Here is an 18118-nt window from a genome sequence, read left to right as displayed (position 1 = left end):
ACTGTCCTCCATTTCTAAAACTTCTCTGTGTAATCTACCTAGTAGTCTGGTCCAGGTTTACAATCATTTTTTGCTAAGAAGCTCTTTCTTACATGCAACACTTTAAGCCAGCCTTTTTGTTCCATCTTGTAGAGATCCAGAGGGAAAGAGAGATGGCTTCTTCCTTCTAATAATTAACCAACTGTCATATGAATCATCTTGCACTTTTTTTTTTTTTTTTTCAAATTCAATCATCAACCTCCACAGGTCTGGGTGGCCACCATAGTCATCCTTTTTGAGGGCTTCAGAATTTCCTCTTATAATCCCTAATATAAACAGGAAACCTGAGATCCTCTGTCTTTACATCACATCTAAACCACTTTGCATTCGAGTCCTTCACAACCTTACCCTCTTAGCCAATCATACTTCTATGTCTGTTGCCTTCTATGAACTAAGCTCACTCCCACTGCTATCCAAGCTATTCCCTCATTCCTCGAGTTTAGAAAGCCCTGTCACCTCAGTTAATCCCAAACCACCTCTACATGACTGGTTCAACAATAACACGTCCACCAAAACACCCTCTTTGACGTCCCCCATCCAAAATAATCTCTTTTTGTGTTATGGTTATGAATTTTCCTGCTCAAGTTAATTATATTTATTTTTGTGAAGTTCAATACCATCAGCACTAGCTGGCTTCTGATTGTCATATAGATATGCAGAGATTGGTGATATCTCCTAAAGTAGGCTAAGGGTTGCCTGGGGGCATAGTTCAGAATATAACCTAGGTACACAGAAAATGCTTGGTAAGTGTCATTCTCGCAGAGATCAGGGTTAGTGATGCAGAGCAGCTTGTCACTGTGTAGTTAAACATGCTGGTTCTGCCACAAACTGCGGCATCATTTTAGGTTCTGTGTTTTCCCTGGCTTTCCCCGCCTGATGGCCTAAAACTCTGCCTTCTGAGGTGGCAAGCCTTTTCCTACCACGTAACCAAGGCTGGCTTTTCTATCCATTTCAGAGCATCCTCCTTGAGTAAAGGATCTCGAATGTCACTTCTCTCTCTGATGGTTCATTCATCAAAACAATCAAGATTACCTTAAATTCTATTCCAATTCCCAGGTTATTAAAAACCCAGCTAAGACCATTCATTCAGTGATACTGCACTTCCAATTGCATCAGTCATCAGTACAATCTCAAACAATACAACCAAATCTATGCCAAAATCCAATTACTCAAAAGATTCTCCTCGTTTTAGTTAGTGATCCTTTGGCACACAGTGTGAGAAATTCTATTCTCCTGATCAAGAGTGGTGACAAGATTTCAAAGCAGTAGTGAGAAGCTGTCTGCAGGTTTGTGTTAAGGATGCTACATTGTGGTTGGGTGGCAAGGACTCATCAACCAGTGATGGCTGCCAGGGTTGTGGGAGGGGTAACAGAGTGGACACTTGTCCACCTGCTATTTGGAATAGGATACAGTCAAGCCTTACTGAAATAAAGCTACATTCTATTTTCCTGTTTTCTATATGGTTAATATACCTGTAATAGAGTAATTTGCCCCTTTTTAAATTTTGAGTAATTTTCTGTTAGTGTCTCTCAGTTATCAAGACTAGAAGTACTGAACTAGCAGCCCTGGAGGTGCACTTGTTCTCCTGAGAAAAGCAGATGAGAAAATCAACTCCCCCTTTAATCATTAAATATTCCCCCAAAACTTACAAAATAAGCAATGCTGATTATAGAAGAGGAAGATTTTAACCCCGGATATGAATACTAATCATAAAATTAACCATGTGTTTATACCTATTTTGAAGCATAAACGGAGCAGAAGTATGGACAGTGTCATCAGTTGTCAGTCAACACTGCAGAGAAACTAATAGGCATTTGGAATTAACAGGCAGCATGTCATTTTAACATCCCATTCGCCACACTGTGGACCCATTTCTTGGCTGACAGCCCACATTAACTTTGTTGAACCAGACATGCCTAATTTGATTAAACAAGAAACCCCACAACAGAGAAGCCTCAAATTAACTATAAATGTCAACCTTAATGTTTGGCATTGATATTTAATATCTTTTAGTATCATCCTAAATATTAAATATTCTCAGTAGATTCATTTCTTGAAAAGTTGCATTGATGATTTGAGATAGAGATGTTACAAGTTCCCTAGTATGTGACAAAGCCAACATTCAGCAGAGGAGTTTCCATTTGTGGAAGAGTTACCTCAACCTTCAAAGGGAGAATTGAGAAGGCACAGATTGACCATAGGAGCAGGTAAGGTATAGTATAGGAAGGGGGTGGCAACAAAGGGATTTGGAATAGGAAAGACAAATTGGATTGGGATTTCTTTTCAGTCTGCCTTCCACTTCATATTGAATCTGAAGCAAGTTACCTGACCTCCTTCACCTATAGTTTTCTCATCAGTTATGTGAGAATTCACAAGACCTTCCTCATGTAAATAAATTTTGCACAAGGGAGCCATTGTTTAACAGGTGGCAGTGATTATTGTTATTATTGATAGGTTTTTGTCTATAAGGTAGAAACAAAATGGAGAAGCTTTGTACTTTTGACTGGGGTTTTCTCTGAGGGGTAGAATAGCTAGAGGGGTGTGTTAGGTGAGGAGACTGGTTTGGGGAACACTTCTAAAATTACAAAGTAGGGAACCTGGGTGGCTCAGTCAGTTAAGCGCCTGCCTTCAGCTCCTGGGATGGAGCCCTGCATCAGATTCCCTGGTTCCTCAGGGAGTCTGCTTCTCCCTCTCCCTCTGCTGCTCCCCCTGTTTGTTCTCTCTTTCTCGCTCTCTCTATATCAAATAAATAAATAAAATCTTTTTAAAAAATGAATGACAAGATGGATTTTGGATTTGATGGGTATCTGCTGAAAGGTCTATTCCTCCCAATGGCGGGTACAGAACACTTTTCTAAAAGAGAATGTATTCTCAAGTTGACTATCCTATCACCTGATCCAGTTATCTTCTCACTCTCAAAGAATCCCTGAGTCTCTGTTCTCATCTGGCTTTTTCAACCTCCACAATTCTGTGATGCCAGTACTCTCCTAATGTGCTGAGGAGTTTAAGACTAAGAGAGCTAAAGCACCATCAAGATCTCCAACAACTACATAGTACTGGGGACAGAATGATCTAAAACCTGCTTTTATCACTTACATTTGAAAGCAAAATGAATTTCTTGGGAAATGGGGATAAGGGACAAGTCATGTCACCTATTTTGTTGCTGCTATGTGACAAGAAAAATGATCTGAAAGATAACAGTATGCTTTATGAGCCCCCTAACTGCTTTTTTAAGATGGGAGCCTTCCTTTCTGTGATTTAGGACTTACATCACTCTCCTTCTACAATCACTTCACAACGCAGCAAATACCATTAGTCTGATCTGACCTTTTACCTTCTTCCCTGCCAGAACCACTCCTTCCTGCTTACTCATTGCTGGCCGGAATTAAATACTGAGTCATCTCCTTTCAGAGGTTAGAGTACATAGTTATACACGAGTCTCCAGTCCAGTCTTAAGTAAAGCTCCCTCCAAAACAGTATATTTTCCTCAGATTATGAGGCAAAGTTTGAAGGAAGATTCCCTTGTCTCACTCCTCCTTTTCTTAAAGAACATGCCTTCTCTCCTACCATACAGAGTTGTCTACTAACTGTTGTTCACAAGCCTCACCTCATATTCCATCCTTCCCCACACCAGCACCAAAGACTGAAAATCAAATTCTACTCTTCCAAGGGCCTATTTATTAGAAAACTACAAAAAATTATGCTAACAATATTGGGTACCAAAGGTTAACATGTTATTCTCTAAGAGTGGTGGTTCACAAAGGAGTGGACAGAAGTGAGGAGAAGAGAAAAAATTTTGCCCCCAGGGAACATTTGGCAATGTGTGGAGACACCATTGGTTGTCATATTAAGAGTGTGCTACTATCATCTAGTGGGATATTGCTAAACATCTTACAACATATAGGACCACTCTCCATGACAAAAAAAGATTATTCAACCCAAAATGTCAGTAGCACTGAAATTGAGAATCCTGCCTCTAAGAGGTAATAGACTTAGATTAATAACTCTTTTGTTCCATAAATTTAAGTTTCAATTCCAGGCACTGGTCAGACTCAACAGAGATGTGTTTTGGAGCAGGTAACCATCAATCACACTCCTGAGACAAGTACGTATTTTCTATTCATATAAAACAAGTTCTATGCATCAGACTAAAGACTCTAGCTGGGCAATTCTTTATATTTTACTTAGTTGGAGGGTTCTTTTTTTATGCTTAAAATACACGTTTAACCCAAAAAATGAGTTCAACAAAGAAAAAAGATAACCATTGTCATATTTACTATAGATACTCTTTAAAGAAAAAATTAGAGGAACACCTAGGTGGTTCAGTGGTTGAGTGTCTAGACACCTTTGGTTCAGGTTGTGATCCCAACGTCCTGGGATCGAGTCCTGAATCAGGCTCCCCACAGGGAGCATGCCTCTCCCTCTGCCTATGTTTCTGCCTCTCTCTGTGTATCTCTCATGAATAAATAAATAAAATCTTAAAAAAGAGAGAAAAAAATTAGAGATACAGTTAAAGGCCATCTTCCCATCCTTTCTCCTCCTTCCTAGAAGATAACCACTAACCTGTGGTATATATCATTTCCACATATATTTTATGCTTATCTACATAATTATATAGTTCTGTTTATAGTAGTAATTTTTTTAAGATCTTATTTATTTATTCATGAGAGACACGAGAGAAAGAGAGAGAGAGAGGCAGAGACACAGGCAGAGGGAGAAGCAGGCTCCATGCAAGGAGCCCGATGTGGGACTCAATCCTGGGACTCCAGGATCACGCCCTGGGCTGAAGGCAGGCACTAAACTGCTGAGCTAACCAGGGATCCCTTAGTAGTAATTTTAAATAAATGTTGTTATACGATACATTTCCTTTTCACTCAACATTAAGATTTGTGTACTTTGTTCTCTTCATGTAAATCCAGTTAATTCATTTGAACCAGTTCACATATTTATTTTCCTCCTGACGAGTGACTGCATTGTCTGCACATTTTCACTATTTATCCACTTGTAGCGTGTCTCCTAATACATACATGCTGAGAGTTTGGTTGGTAGGTTTGATATCTTACTTAGAAGTGGAATTGAGGGGCTATGGACTAAATTTTATATAATATGAAAAGTTCATGTAATAAATATCATAATATTAGAAATACAGATTACTAATCTTATGGTTTAAAAACAAACAAAAGCAAAATAATCAAAATTTTGTCTGGCACAGAGCTATATTAAACTGTGAAGATAAAAATGTATGGTACACTAGTGAATTTTCAGAATCACCTGCCATTTAAGCAATTTTTGTTCCAGGAACAAAACCAGTACTCCATATGTCCAATAAAGCAGTATCAAAAAGTAAATAAACATATCTGTGAGCCATGACTGAATCTTGATTCAAACAAATCAATTACAAAACCTTTTTAAACTGTTAGGGGAATTTACATATGGACTATATATTAGATGATATTAAAAAAAATTAAGTTTGAGTATAGTACTGTGGTTATTTTTTTAAAATCCTTTTCTTTAAAAAATGCATGAAAAGATATGAAATCTTATATTGCATCAACTATTTCAGCAAAAAATAAGAAGGCACAGATGAATCAAGTGTGGCAAAATCTTGACAAATATCGCCCATATCAGGCTCATTATACTACTTCTCTACTTTGTGTATGTTTGAAAATTGTCATCATCATCATCACCACCATCAAGCACAAGATTTATAATCAGAAGCAGACTAATAAAAGCAAGTAGACATTTGGCAATGATAAGGAAACTCTCACTCTATAATCCTTCCATATCCCATAACTGTATTATTTTTCTCTCTGCAAGCAGCTAGACAAGTTCCAACATTTTATCAGCAAGATAACCCCATTAGATTCATTATACTCCATATCCAAGTGGATAGCGATACTGACTTGTATTCAGGGAGTTTACACCAAGACAATAAATCATCTTAGTTGATTTAGGCAGACTATCAAACAACCTCTCCCCAACCCTGGCCTGCCCAGTGGGGTGCCTGGGTGCCTCAGTCCCTTAAGGATCTGCCTTATGGCTGCCTGAAGCTCAGATCATGATGCCCTGCATTGGGCTCCTGCTCAGTGGGGAGTCTGCTTCTCCCTCTGCCTCTCCCCTTGCTTTCTTTCTTTCTCAAATAAATAAATAAATAAAAATCTTTTTTTAAAAAAACCAGCCTGCCTCAAACAAAACAAGTATAGAAAATGATATGCAAACTTCTGTCACAAAATACTATCCCACATTTTATATAAATGCAAGAGATTTAATATTGATGCAACCAATGTTGTACCAGTATCAACATGGTCACTCAAGTCTCACAATGAATTTCAAAAGTAAAATCAGAAGGAAATGTTAAGCAGCCTAAATTCTCTCTGAATAGGTATGACATCAGAAGTTTCACTGTAGTATTTTATCCTTTGTGCGAGTTTGGGTGGAGGAAGAGCTGGGGGCTAGGGGTAACACATACAGTGCAGAAGAGAAGTTTAGCAGGGGAGAGGTGGGGGGCACTTAATTAGCCATAGGCCACATGACCCCAAATCCCTATGTGCAGTGCCTACTGAAGTGTGGCAAAGGGGAGGACCTGAGGAGGTGGTATGCATTGCCCATGCAGATAATGCTGTGTCAGGCAAGCAGCACATTCTAGAGGACAGTGCCAAAATGACTGAGCCATGGTTTCTATTTATTTGTATTGTTTGTGACACCTCCAGAACAAGGGCAAAGTTGGGCCTTTCTTCCTGCCTGTCGACTTTTGATTGGTAATCATTCACAATGTCCTAGTAATATAATGCAATTTCTAGTGGAATTAATCTCAAGTTATGAAAATGGCATAATGAATTATATTCATTATGAATACAATCCTAATTACAAACTAACTGAAGTTTATCGCACAATAAATCCTCAAAATCAGTCAGGTACCCAAGGAAGAGGTTCACGGCTCTTAATGGTCCCTTGCACTGTTGACAACAGAGTAAGATAAAAGTTGATAAAATCTTAATCAGACCATGTTCCTGGGTCTGGAGGTGCACTTGTCCAATGGCTGGAGTGGTGAACCCATCAGCCTTCAGGAAACAAAAACTAGGAAAGAGAGTAACTACGTTGAATGTTGAGTATAATAACATAGTTACTTGAAGAAGGGGAGAAAGATTTGTCTTCAATGATTTAGTGACAATGAGGAAACGTCCTCAAAAATTGGAAGAAGGTGAAATAACAGAGCTTCTTAAAGAGATCTTGCTTGGGGCACCTGAGTGGCTCAGTGTTTGAGCATCCGCCTTTGGCTCAGGTCATGATCCCAAGGTCCTGAGATAGTCCCACATCAAGCTCCCCTCAGGGAGCCCCTTTACCTATGTCTCTGCCTCTCTCTTAGTGTGTTTATCATGAAATAAATAAATAAAACCTTAAAGAGAGAGAGAGAGAGAGATCTTGTTTGTGATCATATCTGAAGCTCAGTCAATAAATGAGATGGTTTATTAAAGACAGGAGAGAACGATTTAACCACAAAGATAATATCTCCCTAGGTTCAGCTTTCATTTGGCTTATTAATGAAAGCACAGGAGAAATATAATGCAAGAGGGATTGAACTGGCAAAAGAGAGAATCAAAAGTGTTTCCAAAAATATGCTTCATCAAGGAAAAGCAGCAGAAGAAATTTTTGGTGCGGAAAATAGACATAACTATTTCCCCTGTTTAGCCAATCTCTCCCTGTCCATTTCCTGAACCTATCATCAGCGCTATACCACTCAGGCATACCCAGATCACACCCGTACCCCCAGGGCCCTTGGCCTGCCTGTGACCCTTGCCTCAACTTTGATGGGCTCAATGCTAACTGGAGCCGTTGTTGGCTGTGGCATAGAGACCTGAGGTTCTGGAGGCAGATGACTGCAGTGGCTGCGCACATACCCTCAGTGTGTTTCGGTGTCTCGTCACCCTTGGCCAGTCTGTGTAGGAGGAAGATCCTCCTTCTCCGCTGACTCCAAACACCAGGATAGTACCAACAGGGAACACACCCCATCCCAGGGCTACCCAAGAAGGATGGAAATCAGGATGGGAGTGGAGGTGCATACCACACACAGTTGTGGGATTAACAGAGGTGAAAGCAGCATATATCAGATACTAAATTAGATCTCACGCTGTCCTTTGCTTATGCACCTAGTCTAGCATTTATCACAGTGACCTGTCCAATACCTGTCGCCTCACAGGAACCATATCTTAATCTTCCCTGGATCCCTCAACAACTTTACAGGTAGCAAATGCTCAGTAATTGCAACAGTCATTGCCAATCTCATGGCTAAAAGGAAAGACAGTGGGATATCTGGATGTCTCAGTGGTTGAGCACCTGCCTTTGGCTCAGGTCGTGATCCTGGCGTCCTGGGATCGAGTCCTGCATCGGGCTCCCCGCAAGGAGCCTGCTTCTCCCTCTGTCTACGTCTCTGCCTCTCTCTGTGTGTCTCTCGTGAATAAATAAAATCATAAATAAATAAATAAATAAATAAATAAATAAATAAATAAATAAATAGAAAGACAGCTACTCTGAATGAAAGAAGACAAACTTGGTAGGCTTTAGCCTTATTCTAAACCATCATGATTTATATTTTTCTCCTCTTGTTCATTTCCACTCTTTCCCGGAGGTACCATGGAAAAGACAAATGCATGGCCAAAAAAAACACACAACCAACAAGTGACAATATTCACTTCAGTATAGACTAAAAAAATCTAAACTAGTGCTAAGGACACCCTCACATAGTGATTCTTAATCCCTAACCTACCAAATTGAAACATTTTGTGTCCCAAGACATGCACTGCCACCACCCCAAACTACAAGGCTCCATAGAATTTTACTCAAAATCAGTGACAGTCCCAAAGTCTAAGTACAACAGAAAACCAGGAATAAAGTTTGTTGTCTCCTTATATCATAAGGATACACATTTTAAGATGTACCCAGAAAATTAAAAAACAGTAGATGCTGCTCTGTCGAAGAGAAGGTATCTGACAATAAAAATAGGATTGTGGATAGCCAGAAATCTCCAATCTTGGTAAAATGTTACTGGTGATAACACTTGATGTTTAAGGATATACCATAAAGATCTACGTATTGTTTCAATCTTTTGGATGTAACAATCCAACTACACAAAATGAGCAGATGTTTTCACTCAAATACTTTATTTCCAGAATGCACCGTGGGATACAATCTCTATAATTCCTCTTCCACAAGCCTCCAGAAGATTAATTCCTCTTAGTGAAATGCTTGACATTTTGATTATTTTTAATCTTAAATTCGATAAGCACAAAATTGTACATTATTTTTTAAAAAAACACACAATGGCTTAGTCTTTTCATTAAGTCAAGCGACTTATTAACTCCCTAATTTCATAGGGAGTAAATTCCATAGAATTCTATAGAATTCTACTCTCCTATGAAGCCAGCATCTTAAACAATTCTTAAAATTCTTACCCCAAGTCAAAGAGTTTATTGGAACAGTAAAGCACTAACAGACACAGGCACTAGTGAGCTCAGTTGACTTAACTCACTTCTAACAAAAATTAACAGGCATCTTTACTGCACAATTTTTCTGAGCCTTTGTTACTGTATAATACTACTTTCCAAAAGCAAGGTGTGGCATGTGATGATTCCCAAGCTCTTTCATACAGGAGTTATTACTTATTTCATGTATTACCAATCAGCCTTTAGTAGGAAAGGGTTACTTTGAGGAACATCTTTCAGACCTGCAAATTAGAATAAGGTACTAATAAAATCTCAAAAATAGGTTTAACTCCAAGGTAGTCCAATTAGCATTATTTTCTTAAGCCATTAACTACATCTTTAAAACTAGAGGCAACCACTTTTAAATGTATGCCTTTGGAAACACCCTGTAAGAACGCATGGATGAGCTAGCGTTATTACTACCACCTCTCCAGTGAAAACTCATTCAAAACTCAGGCAGCTGCTATTTTGCATAAAGAACAAAATTATGAATGATCCAATGCCTATAGAATGCACTGCTTCTGCATATTTCAAGTTCAAACTGGGTAGATGTAGATTTATCCAATTTGGGTATCTTAACCATCATAAATGAAAAAGAAGACTTACCAACAGAAGCGGAGTTTTTAAGAACCGACTCCTTTGGGACTCCTTTTTCAATTCGTATTGTGGCCCACTGTTCAAAAACAAGTAGTGTTGTTAAAGTAAACTGTTCCACAGACACGATGTAAAAATACTCAAACCTTACTTATACGAAAGTGAAATTAAACATTAAACCCTGGCATTCTTCAAATTAAAGAGATGCCCCTAGTAAATCTTTGAGATAGCAGTATTCATTCCAAGGCTCAAATACACTCTTAACATTAGTCACTTATCGTGCCCTAATAAATGAGGACAAGAGAGCATTCACCTTTTTTAAACCCCTCATGTTCACCTGGTAGCCCCATAAAAGACTCCTTGAAAAGGTCATGAAGCAGGTCACGCAAAAGCACAGGTTATGACATCAAGACTGAGTCACTTACTTAACCCTTCCAGGCCTCAGTTTCCTTATCTGTAAAATGAGGATAATAGTTCCTGTCCCCTAGGGTCACTATGAGGATTAAATGAGATCAACATATATAAAGACCTAAACACAGAACCCGAAGAATAACTATTGTTTTCATAACAGATTAGGCATTCAGGGGCCAGATACACTCAAGAAGACCTAATTGCCTGCATCAGAAATAGGCTTGCAGAAGGAGGCAGTCTACACTGTTGAAATCGCTACCTAAGGAAACCACTGGCCACCTGGTCACTTGCCTCTATTGAGATGCAGAGGGAAAATACTATGATTATGAGAAACCACAGGTTTGCGAGAATTTAAGAACAGGAAAAATCAATTCCCATTCTTGTTTATAAAGGACATAGGAGCATAAAGAAATATACCAAGATGTAATTTGTTATTTTCTTCTTTATGTTTTCTTCATGCATTTCCAAAATTATTTACCATTAAAAATCGGAGTTCAAAAAACCACAAGTGAACTTTGTTGACAGCACCCCGGAAAAATCCCAATGACTATTTTTCCAGTTTAGAAAAGGAAAAATGAAAATATTATTTATATGATTACAATCCCAGAAGCTAACATTGTCTAAACTGACTGATTGGGGATCCTTGGGTGGCTCAGGGGTTTAGTGCCTGTCTTCGGCCCAGGGCGTGATCCTCAAGTCCCAGGATCGAGTCCCACATCAGGCTCCCTGCATGGAGCCTGCTTCTCCCTCTGCCTGTGTCTCTGCCTCTCTCTCTCTGTGTCTCTCATGAATAAATAAATAAAATCTTAAAAAAAATAAAATAAAATAAACTGATTGGAGAAGTGAGATACTAGAGGAAAAAGGCATTGTGATTATTATAATTATGATTTAAGCACCCTTGAAGAAACAAAAAAATTTATCGAAAATGTAGTGGCCAAAAACAGGTATTGCTAGGCTCACAAGGAATTAAAACAATTTTTAAAAATTCAAATAAGTAAGACAATGAAGGATAAATGATCCTATACCTGAAGGTCAAGGATCAGGACATGATCTGACTACATCAGGATCCCTGCACAACATCCCAAAGAGCCAAGTAGGAACATGCTGTTTGTGCTTAGAGAACAGCCTATAAATAGAGACTTAATCTTCCTGGCTCCAAGAGGCAAGTCACAAATGATAATAAGATTCAATCTTAATCTGATTGAGGCTTTTTCCTTCCTTACTGATTTAATGCAGGAATTCTCAAACTCTAGACATACCTCTCATCTCTTCTCAATAGAAGTCAAGGCTTATTTACATAGTTTTTCTCTTTAAAGCATTAGTACCTATTATCATTAGACCAAAGATATAATTAAGATAAAATTTTGTAAATAACTGAACATTTGCTATCTTAGAGTTCACTTCTTTTCTTGTGGCCATGTGACCTTATATTTTATATAAATGGCAATTACCTGAGATTAGGACAATTATCCCATGCTCATACGATGGAAAATACTGATATTTTGAGGCTGCTATGGGCTGAATTGGGTTTCCCCCAAAATTCATATGTTGAAGCTCTAGCTCCCCAGTATTTCATAATATGACCGTATTTGGAGATAGGGCCTTTTTTTAAAGGGTGACAAAGTTAAAATGAGGCTTTTAGAGTGGGCTCTAATCCAATATGACTTCTAAGAAGAGGAAATTTAACACACAGAAACACCAGGTATTTGCACAAAGAGGAAAAACCAGATGAGGACACGACAAGGAAGCAGCCATCTGCAAGCCAAGGAGAGAGGCCTCAGAAGAAACCAAACCTGCCAACATTTTTCATTTGAGACTTCTCACCTCCAGAGCTGTGAGAAAATAAATTTCTGTTGTCTAAGCCACCCAGTCTGTGGCATTTTGTTATGGCAGCCCTACCAAGCTAACACAAGGGCATGCTCATATGGCACGATATGCTACAAAGAGCTCCATGTTCTGTCACCAGACGAGTGTCAGAATGCATAACCTCCTGAAATGGTAACTCCAGAGATCTGTCCTACAAAATACAGTGACAGTGCTCAAGACTAGCAAAGTTTCAGGTTGGAGGAGAAGTCATTTAATGCCTGCCAAAGGAAATTTGAACTAGGAAACCATTTTCTTCTGTGGTTTCTTCTTTCCAGGGAAAGTGAAAAGCACCTGTGCTTTGAAGCCTGATTCATATGCATATGAATTGCAGCTCCTCACTTCTGGCTGAGCTCATCTGAGACAAAGGATGCTTCACCCCTTGGGATCAGAGTTTCATCATCGCTAAACCAAGGACAATACCAAGATAAAAGATTAAAGAAGATAATCTATCCAATGACTGCCACACAATAGGTTACAAAGTAGAAAATATTGGCTTCCTCCTCCCTCACACCCCACTATTTATTTAGCTTCCAAAATGATCACTTTTTTCCAGGCCACCAGTGAAACTTCCAATACATAGCTATTTCTCTTCTACCACACCAGCGGATTAGGGAACCCCCAAGACAGAGATGGGGAATATCTCTTCAGAAGTTCTAAACCTCTTCTAGAGGTTATCTCAGAAAACATCTGCCTCCAGGAACCACAAAAAATGCAGTTCTGTCCACAAGATGATCTTGAAGTAGGACAGTGGCTTCTAACAATCCCCATTGTTACTCTCATCTCACTTCCCCTACAAAGAAAAGTTGAAAGATACTTCCCATCAGGTTCTCACTCTATTTTAAAAATCCTCTTGAGAAGCAAAAAGCAGCTGTTTCTAATTCACAAAAAAAGGGGTTAAGTCTGAGTTTCAAGTATCTTCCTTTTATTCATTTATTTATTCTTTAAATGGGCTGCACACCCAGTGTGGAGCCCAAATCGTGGCTTGAAATCATGACCCTGAGATCAAGACCCGAGCTGAGATCAAGACCTGAGCTGGGATCAAGATTCAAAGGCTTATTAACTAACTGAGCCACCTAGGTGTCCCTCAGTCTGAGTTTTAAAGTTTAGATCAAAAGCTTACAAAAATTGACACGGTCACCTAGACAATTACAACATTCAGTTTTATGCTAAAAAGACATTTAAAAATTAACTAAAAAGAGAAAAGGAAAGGATGAAAAAGTATAAAATTATATAAAAATTCAAATATTAGATTCATCCAAATAAAAGCAGGCCACCATCAGTAGCATAATAAAACAGTTTCTTGACAGACCTGTCATGTTGGCAGAATAAGAAGTCCTCAGGTTCTAGATTCAAATTAAAAATCCCAATTTTACCACTAACAGCTGTAAGTCACTATCTAGGCAGATTACCTCTCTCAATCTCCATTCCCCAACCCACCAGTGGGAATAGATAGCCTCTGTCAGAGAGTTGTGCAATTAAGCACTCTCCCTGGGTAGCTTCTCTTTATTATTACTTTCTGTTATAAACAGCCATGGCCTTCTAGCACGTTTATTGTATTTCCAATACCAGAAATAATACCTGAAGACTATCTTAACAGAGATGTTATAACCACTGGTTATAATATGACACTTAGTGATGTGCCTTTTAAAAAAGATGAAAAACTAATTGGTGGATGGAGAAAAGTGCAAAGGGAAATAATAATAGTTGAAATAAAAGACAAGATCGGGTGCCTGGGTGGTTCAGTCTGTTAAGCATCTGCCTTCAGCTCAGGTCGTGATCCGGGGTCCTGGGATCACGTCCCCAAGTCAGGCTCCCTGCTCAGTGGGGAGCCTGCTTCTCTTCCTCTGCCCTCCCCATGCTTGCACTCTCCCTCTCTCTCTCAAATAAATAAATAAAAATCTTTAATAAATTAAATTAAAGACAAGAACTGTCTGCTCTGAGTATGTGTGTATGTATGGCTAACTCATTAAAGATCTGAAGGTAGGTTAAATCATAGCCACATAGGAGCAAAAGCAAAACAACAAAAAACAAGACCAAAGAGTGTTCCAATTCGAGCTCCACTGAGACAGGAGCACCTCCTATGTATTAGTGCTTTCATTGACTTCTCATTGACCTGTGCAATAAGTCTCTGAGGCATACTCCTCTATACCCATGTCAAAACTTAAGTGACCTGCCCAAGGTCACAGGGCTAGAAATTCAGAGGAAACTGTTCATGCTCCCAGCTTATTTCTCGAGAGCTAAGGGAAAAATTAGTCCATTAACATTCATGATCTGTCCATTGCCTTTATTATCTGGTTAGGTTAGATAATTTACGTACCACTGCCATACCTTCTCCACCAACCCTATATTCTCTTCCCATTCTTCATCTCCTTGTCTCTAATCATGAGCCTTAGGCCAACACATAGCAATCCTTCACCACCCTCACCCCCATCAACTTCTGCGCGGTTGAAAACGGCATTTTAAAATCTTAAATCCATGCTCCTATTTGATTAACATGAAAAATTCAAATGTACACACCCCCTCCCAGAGATTCCGATACATATACTCCAATACCCAAACACAGTATCCTCTACTTATCCCCACCCCAGAGTGTTAGTTACTTTTCATACTTTGAATTCCTAAAACTTTCCCAATATAAAGTTGTAATAATGCTGTATATACTCCTCAGAAATGATGATACCCCCTGGAAAATCACCAGTTTAGAGAAAGAAACAACCAAATCCATTGAGAACTAAGTGCGAAAGAATGATGAGTAACAGAAGAACTGGGCCTTGCATAGAATCGACAAAAAGGCAGGATATTTGTCCAGAACTAAAGATGTCCTAACACTAAACAAACAGCACGATTTTTAAGGGAATTGTCCCTATAGTCAGAAAAAGCAATCCACTCTACTACCCACCGCCTAACAGAAATATCTGTGAAACATCTAAAGCTCTTCTAGCTGAAGGATAAGAAACCCAAGGTCATCATTTCCCTCTCCTGTGCCTAAAGCAGACATCACTATGGGATCACAGCTCCCTCCTGAAGAGCCCAGCTGCTCCCAAACTACAAGTAAGAGTTAGCCCACAAAATGAATCCCAATTTTAATTGCATATATGCCAAGCATCACTCTGACCCCATTACTTACTCTAAGCTAAGAGGGTAGTTCCTTACTCAGGCTGCCATCTACCGGGTTGCCAGGCTAAGAGGCCTGTCTCCCACTAACAGGCAGCGCATCTCTGAAAGTCTCTGCAACGCTAGCGGGACAAAAATGAATACTTCAGGCCCTATCTAATTGAAGACCAGATCCTGAACTGGATATATACCTTCCAAGTATGGTGATTATTTGCCAGGCTGACCGCAACAAGCTGGTCTCTCTCCTTAACATCTCTTTGGTTGCACCTTGAATTATTGAAGCAAGACGAGAGCCAGCCACTGGAAGTCAGTGTGTACAAACTACCTTCACTCCAATCTCACATAGGGTATAAATTCCAAAAGACACAGCCGTCCAGGAGAACAACTCAATCGTTTCAGAATTCTGAGAAAGAGTTCTGAACCCCAGCCAAAGAGGATCATCTGCTATGGGGAGAGTATTTGAAGAAGACCTAGCCGTAAGAAGCAGCCTAAAATATCCACAGCACGGAATGGCCAAGTTCACCGTGTGAAGTCAACCCAAAAAGTTCAAAACTGTACAGTATCTCCGGGCAGAAACAACATAACTTTGAAAACATGACAGCTGAAGATGAAGAAACAAATATAACTTCAAAAACTAGACAGAAAAATAGCCACAAAAAGAAAGTGCAACAAAAATCTGGGGCAAAACAGGAGATTAGCAAATAGAAGAGAGTTGCAAGAGGTCAGTAGGTGAGAGATTAGCAGGTAATCTCCACGTGGAAGATTAGGAGTTTGAGATGTGTATCTGGGAGCCACCCCCCTCCCTGAGGGAGAAGAAATCCAAGTCCCAGGGGTAGACCAAAGATAAGGGCAGAAAAATGTGAACCCATACTAGAAGATCCTATACGAAGTTAGAGAAACCTGGGTGCTAGAGTCTAAGTAATAATAATATTATTCATTTAATTAATAGCCGCAAACACTGATATAGCACCTACCACCTACAGGCACCCTTTTAAAATGCTTGAGATGTTAACTCATGTAAACAACCCTATGGGAACTGGTGTTATATTGTTATTCCTATTTTATAAAGTGAGGAAAATGAAGCATAAGAAGTAGGAGACTTAAAAAAAAAAAAAAAAAAAGAAGAAGAAGAAGAAGTAGGTGACTTCCCTAAGCTCACACAGTGAGAAGCAGAGCTGATTTCAGAACCAAATCGAAGCACATCTGTATCCAGACTCTGTACTCCTAGTCTTAGCCCTAGTCCTCTCCTCAAGTAAGACTCCTGTCTCCATTTAACTCAAGCAAACCGCAAACCACTGATCTTCTCCAAGTCTCTGTATCCTTGCCTGGCACACGAGGATAAGGCTGGCCCTCCCTTACCTTCTCAGGCTTTGGGGAGGGAGCATCTGCTGAAGGAGCAAAAGGGAAAGCCCTCTGTAATTTAATTAGGCTTTGCAGAAGAGTGAGCTGCTGTTGTGCCCCACCAGGCTCACTTCCATCTAACGCCTTTCTTTGTAGAATTTGGAAGCAGGAGTGTAGGGAGAACAGAGGTCAAAGAATATACATTTCAATGACATTTCAAGTGCTTTGGACTAGATAAAATTTCCATGACTCCATTAAAATATAATCGGATTTCTGTCTACCGCCCAGCAATTGGGTTTCTTATCTTGAGCATAAAGTAGAACATGATGCCTTTCTGGACAGCATGCCTTAGTACACGAAAGGACCTCTGAAACCTGCGGCTATAAAAAAACTAAGGAGAGTGAAGGGACAGCTGCACTACATGATGGATATAAAGAAATCTATATAAAAAAATAATAAAAAATAAAAAAAGAAATCTATAATATAAAAGACGTATGTGTTGTTCTAATCAGTAATAATAATGATGATGATTAATAATAATAATAATAATAATAATAATAATAATAATAAAGCTGTGGGTGGGGGTGGCTCTGCATTCAAGTAGAGGAACCACAAGGTCCCTCGGTCTCAGCCCGGATCTCTCCACCTGCGGGAGTAGCCAAGAGGCAGTCTCCGCGCCGCAGCGGGGGATGAACTGAAACGCACCCCCTTGGAGAGCGCTGACCTTCCAAGCTGGTCCCCTCGCCTCCACTCGGCTCTCAACAGTTCCACTCGCCGCCACCACCCACCACCGCGCTGGGTTCTCTCTCCCTAAAGCCCTCAAAGGTGCTGGGGCGCCGCATCCCACCGGGCACTCACCTCTAAAGTTTTCACCAAGATCTTCATGTAGATCTCGGAGATGCCCAAAGACACCCCGAAGGCCGAGGGCAGGAGGATGAGGCCGAGCACCAGCGTCAGCCAGGTGGAAAGGATCTTCCCGGCCAGCTCCGCGCCCTCCATGGCTGGGCGCAGCCTCTGGGTGGGTGGGGTGGGGGTGGGGGTGGGGGGGTCCGCGGGCGGGGTCCGGGCGCGACAGCTGTCCCTGCCCCCGCAGCCGGTCGGGCAGCAGCTCCGGAGCAGAGGCGCGGAGCCGGGCTCCGGGGAGTCCGCGCCGCCGCCGCCGGCCACTCGCCTCTGCAGGGAAAGAAGGGAGGGAGGAAAAAGCTTTCGGGACGGTGGCAATTTCCTTCCTTCCCTCCCCTTCGGGCTCCTCCCGGCCCGGCCGGTTAACTCCT

General features: G+C 40.3%; 1 protein-coding gene across 1 annotated transcript in view; it reads right to left on the bottom strand.

The window, feature by feature from the left end:
• Positions 1 to 17878, bottom strand: part of GPAT3 (glycerol-3-phosphate acyltransferase 3) — a 60757-nt gene extending 42879 nt beyond the window's left edge. Inside the window, exons 1-2 of the mRNA XM_077882757.1 lie at positions 17703 to 17878; positions 10125 to 10191 (exon numbers count right to left, since the gene is read on the bottom strand). Of these exons, the coding sequence (XP_077738883.1) occupies positions 10125 to 10191; positions 17703 to 17843 (208 nt within the window). The 5' untranslated portion in view covers positions 17844 to 17878. The remainder of the gene's footprint in view (positions 1 to 10124; positions 10192 to 17702) is intronic.
• Positions 17879 to 18118: the final 240 nt, after the last annotated feature.

The sequence above is a fragment of the Canis aureus genome, chromosome 33 (assembly GCF_053574225.1).
Source record: "Canis aureus isolate CA01 chromosome 33, VMU_Caureus_v.1.0, whole genome shotgun sequence".
NCBI lineage: Eukaryota > Metazoa > Chordata > Mammalia > Carnivora > Canidae > Canis > Canis aureus.
The sequence above is the reverse complement of the archived record's forward strand: the minus strand, read 5'-3'. Positions and strand labels throughout refer to the sequence as shown.